General features: G+C 36.4%; 1 protein-coding gene across 2 annotated transcripts in view; it reads right to left on the bottom strand.

Annotated features, from left to right (window-relative positions):
- LOC129064134 (son of sevenless homolog 2) overlaps nucleotides 1-17,140 on the bottom strand; it is a 93,982-nt gene that overhangs the window by 38,120 nt on the left and 38,722 nt on the right. For both annotated transcript variants that reach the window (XM_054565210.1, XM_054565211.1), the window contains exons 7-8: nucleotides 16,606-16,716; nucleotides 9,452-9,550 (exon numbers count right to left, since the gene is read on the bottom strand). In XM_054565210.1, the coding sequence (XP_054421185.1) occupies nucleotides 9,452-9,550; nucleotides 16,606-16,716 (210 nt within the window). The remainder of the gene's footprint in view (nucleotides 1-9,451; nucleotides 9,551-16,605; nucleotides 16,717-17,140) is intronic.

The following is a 17,140-nucleotide window of genomic DNA, read 5'->3' as shown; positions in this document are numbered from 1 at the left end:
AACCCAGGCATGTACCCTGACTGGAAATCAAACCAGTGACCCTTTGGTTCGCAGGCCAGCACTCAATCCACTGAGCCATGCCAGCCTGGGCCTATTGTCTCTTCTAATCTGCAACAGTTCCTTGGCATTTGCTCTTCATGGCTCCCCAAATAAATAAAACACACCCCTAAACAGACCTCTCTGTATCCAACATTCATATTAATTTTTTTCTAACTCCCCAAGATGGAGTTAGTTACACCTGCCTCAGTGATCCCACAGTACTACTTATATTAGGCACTTGTATTATAATTATTTGTTTGATATTCATCTTCTTCACCAACCCATGAACTCCTTAAATGTGGGGATATATATGTTTTACTCATTTTTCGTATAGTACCTGCATTGGTAGGTACTCAAAAAGGTAATTAGAATGAATGACTATTGTATAAATAGTTAAAAGTGTTTTGACAAATAACCGTCATGAATATTTACTGAGCTCTTATTCTACGCATGCTCTTTAATGCATTAATTTATTTTATCTTCATTACAACTCTATAAGAAGGTACTATTATTATACATGTCACAGATGAAAAAACTGAGGCACAGAGAGGTTAAGTAATTCACCCAAGATGAATAGGAGAGTCTGTATTCAAACCTGGAAACAGATACCAAGGTCCATGTTTTCTGCCAGCACTACATTGTCTCTTTGCAACAACACTGGATACAATTATGGAAAGAACTGGTCTGTGCCTAAGCCTGGTGACCAGAGTTGAAGGGGAACCCCCTCTGTGTTAAAAACAAACTGGATAATTACATAGTTTAAGAAATAAATTATTACTAATAATTAAGTGTGCTTTGGAAAAAAGGTAAAAGAGAATAAATGCCCTTGCAATATATATGCTTTAACTAAGTGATAAAGTGGAAGTGAAGTTTCATTAATGTTTAATAGCTTATGAACTTGACTAAAGAATATACTCCTTGTTTAAATGATAATCATTATATTCTGCTTAGTTGTCCATAAGTGCATCCTGTCCAAGATTTTGCACTTCATGTAAGTTTTCTTAACTCTGTAAGACTTCACTTAAATACTTACCATGCTTCTCTTGAATTCCTATAAAATGCTGTATCTACTATAGATATTTGTGTGCCCAAAGCAAGGGAAATTTTAATAAATTGTGAATTTGTCTCTAATTCATTATACTGGGAGTTCAGTGTAAATGTGAAGTAATATATGTGATCAATTCTTTTTTTGGCAGTAATAAATTTTTCTCTATACTCATAAAAATAGAATTTTAGTAATTTGGTGGAAAATTCAACTCATTAAATAACTTTTCTTGCCCTGGTTGGTTGGCTCAGGTGGTTGGAGCGCTGTCCCATACACCAAAAAACTGCAGGTTTGATTCCTGGTCAGGGCACATACATAGGCTGCAGGTCTGATTCTGGTAAGGGTTTGTTAGGGAGGCAATCAATCAATGTTTCTCCCTCACATCAATGTTTTCCTTCTTTCTCTCTCTCTCTCTCTCAAAACCAATCAAACAATCAATGGATATATCCTTGGTGAGGATTAAAATTAAAAAAAGCATTATCTTTCTTCAGATGTCCTTGAGTGAAGTGTCAGTATTGAAAAAGTAAATATTATTCAGTAAAATATTCTTCATAATCTTTTCAAAGGTCAGAGCATTTCTTTTAATAGACTACCTCAATATCTTGATGTTATGAATACACTTACATATATACATACAGGAACACAAAGGTGGTGACAAAGCAAATATTAACTGTTAACAAGTAGTAAATCTAGATGAAGGTAGCTCACTATACTATTTTTGTAACTTTTTTCCTATGTTTTTAGTAAAAGGTAAAAAAATATTACCTAAAAACTCAATTGTCTCATATTTGAAATACTGGCTGATCTTTCCCAATGAACCTTATTAGTTATTAATACTAGGTCTACCTGTTAAGCTTTAAACTAAAGTAAGATAGGTTGACTTCTTTTGAGAGGAGAATTTTTATTCTTTCCATTACTAAATTTCCAAGGAATGACAAGAGATTTAGAGCAAAAGAATGTTGTCTTTGAATAAATCAATTCTGAAGTGAGAGAACAGATATGTTCTTAGTAACAGAAGGATATAGATTTTTTTCCTTAGAATATAAGAAGTATATTATAAAGTTACTTATGAATAAGGAAATAAATTATTTCTTTCCTCTTATATAAAAATTGAAGTATGTTAAAAAAAACTAAAATTTAAGAAAAAATACAAAATGAAAGTAGTTCATGATTAACCCCAAGGGGTTTAAATTTGAAAGGAACAAAGAAAAAAATCTTACCTATAAAATAAACTTTAAAGTATTGCTACAAATAAGAATAATCCAACACTGTACTCTAAAATAATTTCAAGCAAACTATGTATGATGTCCTATTATTTTTCATTATACAGTTATTTTTCTGTTTATCATAAATTCTGATTCTGGGAAGTAAAGCTTGAATAATATTTAAATAATAATGTCCACACATAAATCTCCTTTGGTATATGACTGAAGCAGATATTTAAGTTAAAACTGCTTCAGGATTGTGTTTACTATTACCAAGGGAATGTGAAAACCTTAAGTCACACTGGTCCAGCCTTTTTTCTTATGGTTCTCACCTCAAAGAGAGTGTAACATGAAATGAAATTTCTTTTGGATGAGTACTTCATCCTGAATACTATTACAAAAAGGTAATCTACAGAATAGCAGAAAATATTTGCAAATGATATATGTAACAAGGTACTAATATTTAGAACACATAAAGAACTCCTATAACACAATAAAAACAAACAACCCAAATAAAAAATAGGCAAAGGACTTGAACAGACATTTCTCCAAAGAAAATATACAAATAACCAACAAGCATATAGGAAGATACTCACCATCACTAACCATTAGGGAAATGAAAATCAAAACTACAAGGAGATACCACCTCACACCCATTAGGATGGCTACTAACAAAAAATAAAAATACAGAAAAAAACAAGTGTTGGCAGGGATGTGGAGAAATTGGTACCCTGTACATTGTTAGCAGGAATCTAAAATGGTATCATTGCTACAAAATACAGAACAGTTCCCCCAAAATTATTAAAAATACAATTATCAGATGATCCAGCAATTGGACTTCTGGTTATATATCCAAAAAAATTGAAAGCAATGTATCAAGGAATTATTTGTACACCCATATTCCCAGCAGCATTATTTACAATACTCAAAAAGTAGCAGCAACCCAAGTGTAAAATGATACTGGTTGCATAACAGTATACTTAACACTACTGAACTGTACACTTAAAATGATTAAGTTGTTAAATTTCATGTTTTGTATTTTTACCACTATTAAAAATAAATTAATAAAACACTTTATAAAATCAATAGTAAGAATCACAATCAGAACAGATAAAAAAATAAAAAGTAATTTTTCATCTGCCCATGTGATAATCCACTAGCTTATATCTGGAATTAGTCCTTATTTTAGCATTTTTCAAACTGCATGTTATAATCTATTAGTGCATCACAATAATTTTTAAAAAGAAATGAAAGAGGCTATATCAATGTACACTGCATGAAACTTTGTTTTTTTTGTGTGTGTATGTGTGGGTATGTATGTATGGTCATAATGTTAAATGTATTTCTTACTATGGATCATTCCCACTGTATAACATAACGGGGTGATTCCCACAGGACAGTAAATGCTATAAATATCAATAGGTGTGCCACTTTCTAAAATATCTAGGCCCTTTGGATCCTATTAACTAAGTCACATGCTTACCAAGAATCAGAAGTATGTGTTCCCCAATGTTTATGCCAGTTGTGCTTATGTTCTAATAATGCAATTTAATTATATTCTATAATTCAAAGCAATATAAATATAAAAAATACTTATGTGAAAACAATCAAATAATTTTAAAAGCAAGTCTCTTTAAAAAGGTATAGGAATAACAAATGTAAAGATTTGGAAGAATAATAAAAACCTAGGTTTCTGCACTAAGATCACTTTACAAGCACCTTCAAGTTCATGTATCATCTAAAGGAAAAGGAAAACAGAAATCACAGAAAATAACTTTTGTGTCTTAAACCACACAGATTCATATTCAAAGAAAAGATTTTAGCCTAAATCAACAGATGAGCATATAAATACATACAAATGTTCATTTGTAGGGGTTTGTGTGTGTGTTTATTAAAATTATATATATATATATATATACACACACACACATATATATGAGTACGTTTTATGATTCTTTGCTTTATTTTAACTAACCAGCTACTAGTCCCAATCACAATGGTTAAGGCTACTTGGAGTCCAATGATTAACTGGTGATACAAGTAGCTATAGCCTCAGGATGAACCAGGCCATCCTAGTTGATATTCTGATCTTAGATGCAGACCTTGGGGATTTTTTTTATCCTTACCCAAGGATACGTTTTTATTGATTTTAGAGAGAGAGGAATGGGGGGAGGAGAAGGACAGAGAGAAAGAGAGAGAGAGGAGAGAGAGAGAGAGAGAAACATTGATGCGAGAGAGAAACATCAATCGGTTGTCTCGACAAGCACCCTGACCAGGATTGAACTCACAGCCTTTTGGTGTACTGGACAATGCTCCAACCAACTGACCCACCTGGACAGGGGAAGGCCATGGGGATATTAAAAAATAAACATTCAGATGGGGGAAAATAAAATTCTTCAATTATAGAATCAAGCCAAGATTTTTAAACGTTGGAAAATATTGGAAGGCAACTATAACACTAATAAGACTTCCAATTAGACATGAACACAACCTAAAAATTTTTAGGAACCCAAATATACATCTGGAGCTGCCAATGTATTATTTATATGAAGTCTGCAATCCTTCTTCTGAGCTCTTTATGGATCCATTAGTCTCCATGGAAAAATACACAATCAAGTTGCTCATCTATTTGTGCACAAAAGCCAGCAAGCTCTAACACCACACACTATGGGTTATAAGATGTCATAAAAAAGAATTCTTGAGGTAGGCATTCATTAGAAATTATCAAATAAATATCTTGCCTAGGATGCCTACGAATATAGTTAATCTCGCTTTTATTTTAATATTATTACTACCAAGTTAGAGAAAGTCTTAACAGGTTCTCTGAGCCAGCAACCTAGTATAGTCAAGGAGAGGCACAAGATGCTCAAGCAGAAAGAAGCCTTGCTTATAAAAGAGCAATAAAAAAAGTCAGAGAGGAAAATTTTACTGAGCAAAATATGTTGAAATTATTGTACTGTTGAAAAGAGAAATAATCTGAAAGTAGGCAAAAATCCTTGGATGTTAGCTGCAATCAGCGAAAATCAGTAGCTATCATGTAGAGAAATGGGAATGGACAGTCCCCAGAAAATCTTCATCTCTTCATATACCCATCTGGGATCTTAAATATCAAGGGAACAGGCATATGAAACCTAAAGTGGAAAAAGAAACACTTGAACTCTGATGCCTGTCCAAAGGCAGCAGATTCTCTTTTATAGCTAGGTAGTATTGCTTCACAACTTCAAATAATGAATAATAAAGGAAAATCACCCATCACTCATCGGTGACATTATCTCCCTCAGAATAAATACAGAATATACTCTGGCTTAGTTAATGCACAACAAGAAAAACTAGAAATGTGAAATGCAAAGATAAACCACATAAAATATTTAAAATGGCAAAAGACTTAAATAACTCCACAAAAGATTATCCAAAAGGACAATAAACATACTATACCCAAGTTCATTAATAATGAAGGAAATAGAGATTAAAACCATGAGAGACAATTACAAATACACCAGATGACAGAAATTTAAAAGGATGAAAATATGTATAAAGAGAGACATTCATGCATTCTGGCTGGACTGTAAACTGTACAACCCACTTTGGAAACTGCTTGGCATTATATATTAAATCGGAAAATATGCATACCCTATGACCAAACAATTCTATCCCTGAGTATATACTGTAGAGAAATAAAATGCATGCACATGTGTACCAAGAGATATGCACAAGAATGTCCATAGCAAATATTATCGGTAATAGCAAAACACTGTTCAACAACCAGAAAAGAAATAAATCATAGTTTATTCAAACTGAAAGAAAATTAAATTAGAACAACATATAATAACATTGATAAATCTTAAAAATATAACTTTGAGAGAAGATATAAGATAGAAAATAATATATAAAATTTGATCTAACATATAAAATTCAGAAACAGGCCATATACATATACATACATTTATATACATATATACACACATATATACATTTATACACACACATACATATACATATATATATACCCTTGGGTGAGAATATACACACACACACACACACACACATATATTTTAGTGACATGTGATTGAACGGGAAACAAAAGCAAGAAAGCAAGCGCCATGAGGGTCAGGGTAATGGTTTACCTCTGATATGTTTACACATTATATTTATTTATTATACAACAAATTCATATTTATATTAAATTTTTTAAATTATATTTTGTTTATGCTAATACAGGTGTCCCAATTTTTCCCCCTTTGTTTCCCTCCATCCAGCCCCCTATTCCCTCAGACAATCCCCACACCATTGTCCATGTCCATGGATCCTTCATATCCGTTCTTTGGTTACTCTATTCCCTATGCTGTATATCCCCACAGCCATTCTGTAACTACCTGTTTGTACTTCATAATCACCTCACCTTTTTCACCCATCATCCCAGGCCTCCTCCCATCTGGCAACCATCAAAACATTCTCTTTATGATTCTGTTTGTGTTCTGCTAGTTTGTTTATTTTGTTTTCTAGATTCCATTGTTGAAAGATATATATTCATTGCCATTATATTGTTCATATATTTGATCTTCTTAAAAAGGACCATTTAAAGTTTCACTGGTTTGGAGATGATGAACTCCTTTAGCTCTTTCTTGTCTCGGAAGCCCTTTATCTGTCCTTCAATTTAAATGATAGCTTTTCAGGACAGAGTAATCTTGGTCATAGGTCTTTGTTTTCAAAACTTTGAATATTTCTTGCCAGTCCTTTCTTGCCTGAAACATTTCTTTTGAGAAATCAGGTGACAGTCTTATGGAGACTCCTTTGTAGGTAACTGCTTTTCCCTTCCTGCTTTTAGGATCCTCTTTTTATTTTTAACTTTAGCATTTTAATTATGATGTGTCTTGATGTGGGTCTCTTTGAATCCATCTTATTTGGGATTCTCTATGCTTCCGAGACTTGTATGTCTATCTCCTTCATCAAACTAGAGAAGTTTTCTTTCATTATTTTTTCAAATAGATTTCCAATTTCTTGCTCTTTCTCTTCTCTTTCCAGCACCCCTAGAATGCAAATGTTGCTCTGCTTGAAGTTGTCTCAAAGGTTCCTTACACTATCCTCATTTTTTTGGATTCTCTTTTCCGTCTTGCTGTTCTGCTTGGGTGTTTTTCGTTTCCTTATCTTCCAAATCACTGATTTGATTCTTGGCTTCATCCACTCTACTGCTGATTCCCTGTAAATTGTTCTTTATTTCAATTAGGGTATCCTTCATTTCTGACTGGATCTTTTTATGCTGTTGAGGTTTACACTAAGTACTTTGAGTATCCTTATAAACCAATGTTTTGAACTCTGCATCTGATAGATTGTTTATCTACATTTTGTTTAGTTCTTTTCTGGAGTTTTGTTCTTTCATTCGGGTCATGTTTCTTTTCCTCATTTTGGCAGCCTCCCTGTGTTTGTTTTTATGTACTAGGTAGAGTTACTATGTCTCCCATGGGGGTTTGATAGAGTGGCTTAATGCAGTAGGTATAGCAGGTGTCCTGTAGGATCCAGTGGCACAGTGTCCTTTATTGCCCCAGCTGGGTACTTAAGGTGTGCTCACTGTGTCAGCAGTGTATATCCTCCTCTTATAGTTAAGTCTTGATTGCTGTTGGCATATTGAAGGTCAGCCACTGCCTGTGTTCTGTCTGGGGTCACAAAGCACTACTTGTGCTGGGTTTGGAGGTGTCCATGAGATGCCAAGCTATGAATAAAGGCCGTCTGCTGCTAGCACCAGGCCTGGGGCAACTTAAGAAGAGGGATGGGGCTTGCTGAAGCCAGATGATGCTTGTTTGAGAGAAATTAGGAAAATCTGAAGCCTGGGCCAAGACATGCTATTCATATGGAAGAGACATTGGAAACAGCTTGGGTGGGCCTAAAAGTTGGGTCGGTACAGGGTCTCAGGGAATCACCAGGGTGCGGCAAACAGTGTGAGCTAGGTTGATGGAGTCTCAGATATGGCACCCGCCTGCTGTCTCTGTGAGGGGAGGGCTTGGAAAAGGAACAATGACCTCTTCCAGCATGTCTGTCTGGAATAAAGCTGCTCCCCAGCTCTTGCCCTGGTGCCTCACAATTCAGTTCCTCTCTGTATGTCTCTGATGCCTTTCAATCTGCTGCATCCATGCTGGAGCTCAGAAGAAGTGAGTCTGAGTAATTCTGTGCGTGGGCCCTAAAGAGGAACTACCTGGGACTCTAGCAGTTTGTCTTCTACAGCCTCAATCCCTACTAATTTTTGCAGCCAGAAGTTGTGGGGACTTATCTTCCTGGCACTGGAACCCTGGACTGGAGGGCCTGGTTGTGGCTGGAACTCCTCAATCCTGAGACATTTGTCCCGATTTTCATCCACCTCACATGGGTGTGGGACCAGCCCATTCCATGTCTCCACCCCTCCTACCAGTCTCATGGTTTCTTCCTTAATTCTGTAGTTGCAGGACTTCCATTCAACTCAAGTTCTGATGCTTCTGAATTATGGTTGTTCTATAGTTTAGTTGTAATTTTGTTGTGATTGTGCAAGGTGGTGAGCCATGTTTATCTATGCCACCATCTTGACCAGAAGTTATATTTTATTACATACTTTTATTATTATCATAATAAAGTTTATAGTGTTTCTTGGAATCTTTAGGAATTCAATATATTTTCATTTTTACTGATCTCTGAAAAGAGTTCAAGTTTTACCATAATTTTTTTTTTTCAATGTTGTTTGGGTCCTAGCTAAAAAAGGAAGAATACTACTCTGCATGAAAAAAATGTCAACTTTAAAAGTGCTTTTCTTAATAAGTTAAAGCCAGATGGAAATTTAGAACAATACTATGTATAAAACTTATTACTTATTTAAAATAAAAGTTAAACCATTGTTGCTGTATGCCTCCAAAAATTAATTTTAGAAAGTAATTTCTTTTATAATGTTAGTACTTTGAGGTTGTATATTATAAAATGACAGATAAACATACAGTTTTCTGTTTCTATCTACCATTTGTAAATAATATAAAGATAGGTAAGAAATACAAGCTTTTCTCCATGGTCTGTGGAAAGAAGGTAAACATTTAAGATACTTTATTTTTATAAAGAAAAAGTACTTTAAAATAATATGAGCACATCAAAAACTAGATTTTACGCCTCATAAATGTAATGCTTTTGGTTCAGAAAGCTTTCATCTTACCTTTAGTAATTCAAAATAGTGCCAACAGTGATACACTGGCACCAGCATAAGGCGTGGAAGGACATAACGAACTGCCTCTCTAAAACCATCAGCAATGGACTGCAAAGAAAAATGGTGTAATATTATATCTCTGATATCAAGGATATATAACAGCAGTGTCAAAAAGAAACAGCTTTCAAAAATAGAAGATAGAGGCTTATCAAAACTATAACATAATGGCAAACATGTTCTACATTAAAATCCAAGTGCTGTCAATCAAGTTGTTTTTTTTTTTACTCTTTAGTTATTAAATACATACATTTCTACATCTCATATGGCTAAAATAACTTTCACAATAGTCATCTTAGCTGTTCTTCAAAGATTTTAGATTCCACATACTGTACCAGAATTCTGAAAAGCTATGAACTTTCTTGCACATATTTATGTCACCATTTGAAATGCTTTAAGTTTAAGTAGTTACAAAGAATATTTTGGGGGGATTGATACAATGGACAGCCTGTCTGGACCACTAGGAGTGGTAGGAGGGCAGAAGGTGGGAGGAGCCACAGGGAGAGAGAGAGAGCTAGGCCATGAGAATGGAACCTCGGAGACCCTTGTCCACCAAGCCATAGCCCTCAGGGACAGAGACTGGATGTTTGAGCTCTGAGGGCATGGTGTACAGCCAGTCAATGCCTTCACAAACTTCCTGGGGCCATGGCGACAAAATTGTGTTTTGCTTCCAAGCATGAGGGCGCACTGCCCAGGTAATCAAGCATGTGCCTTGCAGATGTTCCACCCCTGTCGCAGAGGTCCTGCTCAGGGATAATGCTCTGCCCCTCCCACTGCGGTCACCCTCAGTGCTGCTGAGAGACTATGCTGGGTTTCTAGGGTTACCTTCTCTGCTGGTGGGCCCCTAGTGTAAGGAACTCACTGCATGTGGGGTCTAGAGCATGGGAGGCACAGAGTTGACAGTGCCAGAGAGTTCCCCTCTCCCCTGTCTCTACCTCCCCGTCAACATGGTGGCAGGGGGAGGTTCTTACACTGAGCATGTGCAAGGCTAGCAAGATAATTGGATAGAAGAAAAATCCCTCCTACCCCCTTTTGGTTCTAGACTGTGGTGGGACTAAGGGAAGGCAGGCACATGCACAATAAAAGTCAAGATGGTAGACTTCTAGCCAAGATGGAGGCATAGGTAGATACACTTTTGCCTCCTCACACAACCAAAAGAAGGACAACGACAAATTTAAAAACAAAAAATAACCAGAACTGCCAGAAAATTGAACTGCATGGTAGTCTGACAACCAAGGAGCAAAAGAAGAAACATTCATCCAGACTGGTAGGAGAGGCAGAGACAGGCAGCCAGGGCAGAGAGGACGTGCAGCAAGGTGGCAGCTGGCAGACGGGGCAGTCCCACATTTGTGTGCAGATAAACCAGAGAAACAGCTGGGGACCAAGACAGAGAGAGCAATCCAGGGTTCCAGTGGAAGAAAAGAAAGCCTCAAAACCTCTGGAGGTAAAAACCTGTGTGGGTTGTGGCAGTAGGAGAAACCCCCAGCCTCACGGGAGTCTGCTGGAGAGACCCATGGGGTCCTAGAACATCCACAAATCTACCCACCTAGGAACCAGCACCAGAAGGACCCAATTTGCTTGTGGGTAGCAGGAGAAGTGACTGAAAGTTGGCTGAGAGCCTAGCAAACAGGACTGTTCTCTCTCGGACACCACCCCCACATACAACATCACAACTCAGCAACCTGAGTAGCCCCACCCTGTTGAATACCTAAGGCTCCGCCCCTTCCAATGCAACAGGCATGCTGATACAAAGAAATATGGTCCAAATGAAAGAACAGATCAAAGCTCCAAAAATAGAACTAAGCAATGAACAGATAGCCAAACTATCATATCCACAGTTCAAAACACTGGTAATCAGGATGCTCACTGAATTGGTAGAGTATGGTCGCAAAATGGAGGAAAAAGTGAAGGCTACACAAAGTGAAATAAAGAAAAATTTACAGGGAACCAACAAGAGAGGGAAGGAAACTGGGAATCAAATCTATGATTGGGAACAGAGGAAGAGATAAACATTCAACCAGAACAGAATGAAGAAACAAGAATTCAAAAAAATGAGAAAAGGCTTAGGAACCTCTGGGACAACTTAAATGATTCAACATCTGTATCACAGGGTGCCAGAAGGAGAAAAGGAAGGACAAGAAATTGAAAATTTATTTGAAAAAATAATGAAGCAGAACTTCCCCAAATTGGCCAAGGAAGTAGACTTCCATGAGATCCAGGAAGCTCAGAGTCCCAAAGAATTTGGACCCAAGGAAGCACACACCAAGGCACATAGTAATTAAGTTACCCAAGATTAAAGATAAAGAGAGAATGTTAAAAGCAGCAAGAGAAAAGGAGACAGTTACCTACAAAGGCGTTCCCAGAAGACCAGCAGCTGATTTCTCCAAAGAAACCTTGCAGGCAAGAAGCTGCTGGCAAGAAGTTTTCAAAGTGACAAAATGCAAGGACCTATACCCAAGATTACTCTATCCAGCAAAGCTATCATTTAGAATGGAAGAGCAGATAAAGTGCTTCCCAGACAAGGTAAAGTTCAAGGAGTTCACATCATCACCAAGCCCTTGTTATATGAAATGTTAAAGGGACTTATCTAAGAAAAAGAAGATCAAAAACTATGAACAGTAAAACAGAGAGGAGAGGGAGGGTGAAGAATGGGGGAAAAGGTACGGGGAATAAGCAGCATAAATAGTAGGTACAAAATAGTCAGGGGTAAGTTAAGGATAGTATAGGAAATGGAGAAGCCAAAGAACTTATATGTACAACCCATGGACATGAACTAAGGGGAGGGATGCTGAGGGTGCCGTGCAGGATGGAAGGGAATTAAGGGGAGGAAAACAACGGGACAACTGTAATAGTATAATCAATAAAATATATTTTTAAAAACAGAAAAAAAAAAAAGGCAAGATGGTGGCAGGGGGAGGTGCTGGACCAAAAAGGCCTGTTAGTAGAGCCTTGGAAATGAAAGGATTAGTTGGGAGGTGGACCCACCCAAAGTTCACAGAGGTTTGGGAAGTTGATTGGTTGTTTTGAGAAATCTTCTGTCCCACACCCAAAGCTAATATAAACCCAGGGAAACAAGAAACTCTCTCTTCCTTGTTGCTCACCGCTTGGAGCCTGCACTTGGCTAGTATGTTGGCCTGTCCTCTCCATGGGCCATCAGACCTTAACAGTCATGGCTCATTGCCTCCAAGAGGGAATATCAGTCTCTCTTTCTCTTTCTCTCTCTCTGTCTCTCATTCTCCCCTGCCCCGCCTCACTGACGTGTAGAGCATTTGCTGGTGCATCTGTGAGCTCTCCAGCCCAGGAGCTGGGACCTCATGGCGCTAGTAGCTGCATGGTGATGGCCATGCTGGCTCCACATGCAACTGCCAGGCGGGAACCTGAAGTCAGACTGCAGCTGGGGACAAGTTAAGCTACCTGGATGACTGCTTAGGCATCACCTCGGATTCCGAAGGACAGTACTTTAAAATACAGCAGGAACTCTGGGCACTGGCTTTTGTTTTAGTCTTGCAAAGGACATCTGGGTTTTTATCTGGGTTTTATGGAGGAGTTGCTTTTCAAGACTCAAGTCCCCATTCTCCCAGATGGCTCAGGATCCAAATAAAAACCTTTCCTTTCTTACCAGCCCCTGCCTGTAGAGTTTACCTTTTGTGGCAAGAGGCAGCTGAACCTCCCTTTTGTTCAGTAACAGGATATTATATGTATATTGCAGATATAATTTAAATATATTTCACCAAACAATGATTATATAAGTTTCAGGTTTAGCTAATTTATGAAAAATTTCTATCATATAACTTAACTGACAAAGTCAATCTTCACTGTCAAAATAAACAGGTCAGACTTAATTTCTGCACAAACTCTGACTTCATTCTTAAATTGAAATATACATGTTAATGTCACAGTCTTAAGAACAATAAGCATCTGGAAGAACCTAATGTCCAGGTATGAGAACTTTAACTTGATAAGTCTCCCTCTCCTTCACCTTGTCCAATGATTGATGAAGTACTTTTCAAAAAGTTAATATTTCTGCTTTTACAACCATCTCACTTAATTCTTATTTAGATAGATATTACAAGCCATTTCAACTACCAAGAGTTTTTAACAGTTAAAGATTTCTCTTGGAACTCTTTGCTTTGTATTCAATGAACTTGTGATATTGTGAACTTGTGATTATAAGGTATTTGGTCTTTATAGTTCCAGGCTCACAGCTCCCCCAAAACCTAGGAATTTTCCAAGTTTAGAGAGTGAAAAAAAAGGTGCTTTTTGTCATGTTAAAGGTGACTTTTAGACCAGGGGCCTGGTTGCCAGGAGAACCAACCCTGTGATTAGAGGTTTAGAAATTTCAGCCCCACAGCCTGGCCTGATCTCAGGGGAGGTATGAGGGACTGGAGATTTATGTTCAGTATCCCGTGGCCAATGACTTAGCCGATCGAAACCACCTAATGAAGCCTTCATAAAAACCCAGGAGAATTCATCGGTCTTTCTGGAGAGCTTCCACATTGGGGAACCAGAACGCTTCCAAGTGTCACCATACCGAAGCCCCAAGTCCAATGAGGAAAAGTTCTATTCAGGACCTCACCATATGCATCTGTTCATCTGACTGTTGACTCATACCCCTTAATATCCTTTTATAATAAATCAGTAATCTAGTAAGAAAAATGCTTATTTGAGTTTTGTGAGCCATTTTAGCATATTGAACCCAAGGAGGGAGTTGGATTTTCCAATATAGCCAGTTGGTCAGATAAGGTAAGCCCCTGGGCTTGCTGCTGCCATTTGTAGTGTGTGTGCATGTTGTGTGTGTGTTCGGGGTGAGGTGGTGGGAAGCTGGAGGGCAGTATTGTAGGACTGAACCCTGAACCTGTGAAATCTGACCCTATCTCTAGTAGACAGTGTCAGAACTAAGTTGAATTCTTCTTGATGTCTGAGATTTATTTGTTAATGGAAGTGAACCACCCCTCTTCATTGGAATCAGGTCTAGGAACCTCATTTAGAACTCTGTTTCAGGGGCAATACATTTTTTCTGACTGGTACCCTGAAAGTTTTTACACCTAGGATCAATACATAACGGGAAATTCAACATGGTGATAGATAATGTGTAAAAGAAATCAGGAAAGAGAATGCAAAAACAAAAATAAGATGGCAGGCAGACTAGAAACTTATTCCCATAAAGTTATCTGTGTCCTTATATTACCTGAACGATCTCCGAGTATAGCCAGGGTTACACATATCCCAGTTCTGAAAACTAATAGTCTGTAAAAAAAGTGATTTTCTAAAATTTATGAGGGATTTAAAAGTCACTTATGTAGATTTTAAATGTCATAAGGTTGATTTATTTAAATTGGTATTTCTCTTCCATTAAATATGAACAACAGCAATATATAGTATGAAGAAAGAATATGATATGCTGTTTTTAAAATATATTCTCCCAGGTGAACACTCCCATAATTCTCACATATTATTAACTGAAATTAAATTATAATTTGCTCAATAGACTTGACAACTATTAATTGGGCTAAAGCTTATATTCTTAAGGTGTGCTATACAACTTCTAGAGAATTTTTATTATTTTTTTAAATGAAGCATTACTTTAGCTTTTTAAAGTTAATACAGTACAAGTGAGTTTGGCCTGAACAAGAGTTTTATCTAACTCTTTCAACTTCACTGAATATCTGGGGCAGTAGCTTAAATAATTGGGCCCGAGACATTCAAATCCCACAGTAAGAATTACCAATAAAAGAAGAACAAAACAAGAAATGTGAGTGCTTTTAATGAGTATGCAAAGATCTTATTGGCAGATTGTCCTATTTAACAAACTTTTTTTATGGTTTATATCTATATATAAGATTAACTTAAAAATTATTCCTTCGTTCAAGTAAGTTTTGAGAATTAGTAATTTTTATTCCAGGTTGACAAGTTTTTGAATACAAGTAGAAGATAATAATGGGAATTCATAGTAAAGAAGGCAGGGAAAAGATGGTAAGTTCAGTTTTGAACATTTAAATATTTGAAGGGCCTGTGGGATATCTAAATGAATTAGGGCAGCTATATGAAAAGTGTACACACACATCCACTGCTCAGGAGAGTTAAGACTTGAAAATACAAATATGAAGTCACCTGCATAAAGGTAGTAGCTAAAGCAAAGGGTATGAATAAAGTCATTCAAGGAGAGCATTAGAGGGACAGAAAATCAGGGGCTGATCATATAGGGACTGAGGAGACTGAGAAGATGAAAATTAGAAGAAAGTATCATGAGAACCAAAATAACAAGAAGGGGACTAACAAATACTACAGACATAAATATGAAATCAAAATATTCACTGGATTTGGTGATTAGGTTCACTGTCAGGGCAATTTTTAGTGATATATCCTGAGTAAGACACAAATGATAACAGTTTAATAAAGAATGGTAAAAAGTAATATAAAGACAATTGGCTACAAATGGGAAAAAAAGAAAAAAGAAAATGACATGGTTTACTGCTTGTTTTAGGACAATAAAGATTTGACAATATGTATTCATATGCTAAGGGAGAGAAGCCTATCTAAGATTGATTCAGGAAATTCTACAGCAATAAGTAGTCAAGGGTCATCAATGCCAATATAACCTTCATTTAGTGTTGAAAAAGTAAAAAACATAAATCTTATTTGTCTCCATTATTTTCATTTTATCTAACTGCATTAATGAACCAATTAACTTGTATACTTCCCATTAATATATTTATCTCCTTTAAATTATAGGCCTGATAGAGACATCAGTATGCATATGCATGAGGATATTCTCACTCATGATGATTTCAGTTCTACCCTGTTGAAAATAAGAACCTGAAAGTGCTCTCCATATTCCTATCTATATCCAAGATCTAGAATTTGCCAGATTTTTCTGGTCAATCAGTATTTGTGATGGCATTCTATAAAAGATTTCTACATTAAAGACAGATTACTTTTTTCAATCTAAATAGGCTTAGAATTAACAAATTTTGAAAGGTTGGTGAAAATCTTCCTCAGTTGCTTTATAAAAGGAATCGAGAACCACAAATATTTGAAGGATAAAATAATAAAAGAGTTTTTTAGTTACTTTATTTAAAAAAAAATATCATTCAATTTAAGTTTACCTGAAAGTATTGAGCCACTGCAGGTCTGGCCATCAACTTACTGAAATGTTCATTAAACTTTGGTGAAAGAATGTCCTGTGATAATGTTTCATAAGGATCAAATGCTTGCTCCTATTTTTAAAAAGAAAATATTAAGTTTAAAAGATCATCTTTTTTATTAATATGGCACAGATTACCTAAAGGCAAATTTTTATTCAAGTCCTCACTAGATTTTAGAACTTTGTGCCATCTACTTTGCAGGGACAAACAGTAACTATTGCTGTAATTGGAAAAATGTTCTTAATGTAAGTAATAACCTTGAGCTATAAATCACAAGAAGCTACTGGTCTCAAAATAAGTCGCTGACTGTCTGTTTAATTATTAAAATGCTTATGCACATTCATCTCCAATAAGTGAAAAATATATTCATTAGTAAAAGAAGGCTGGGATTTGAAATTTCAGTTAGACTTACCTGGGCTGAAATAAGTTTACTTATTTACCTAGGATACTTTCAAAGGAAGCAAAAAGTGATATCACTTTATGATACTGCTCTTTT

This window comes from Pteronotus mesoamericanus, unplaced genomic scaffold (assembly GCF_021234165.1).
Source record: "Pteronotus mesoamericanus isolate MK-2021 breed Mesoamerican mustached bat unplaced genomic scaffold, CSHL_Meso_final contig_164, whole genome shotgun sequence".
NCBI classification, from domain to species: Eukaryota; Metazoa; Chordata; class Mammalia; order Chiroptera; family Mormoopidae; genus Pteronotus; species Pteronotus mesoamericanus.
Note: the sequence above shows the minus strand (reverse complement) of the source record. Positions and strands in the feature narration are given on the sequence as shown.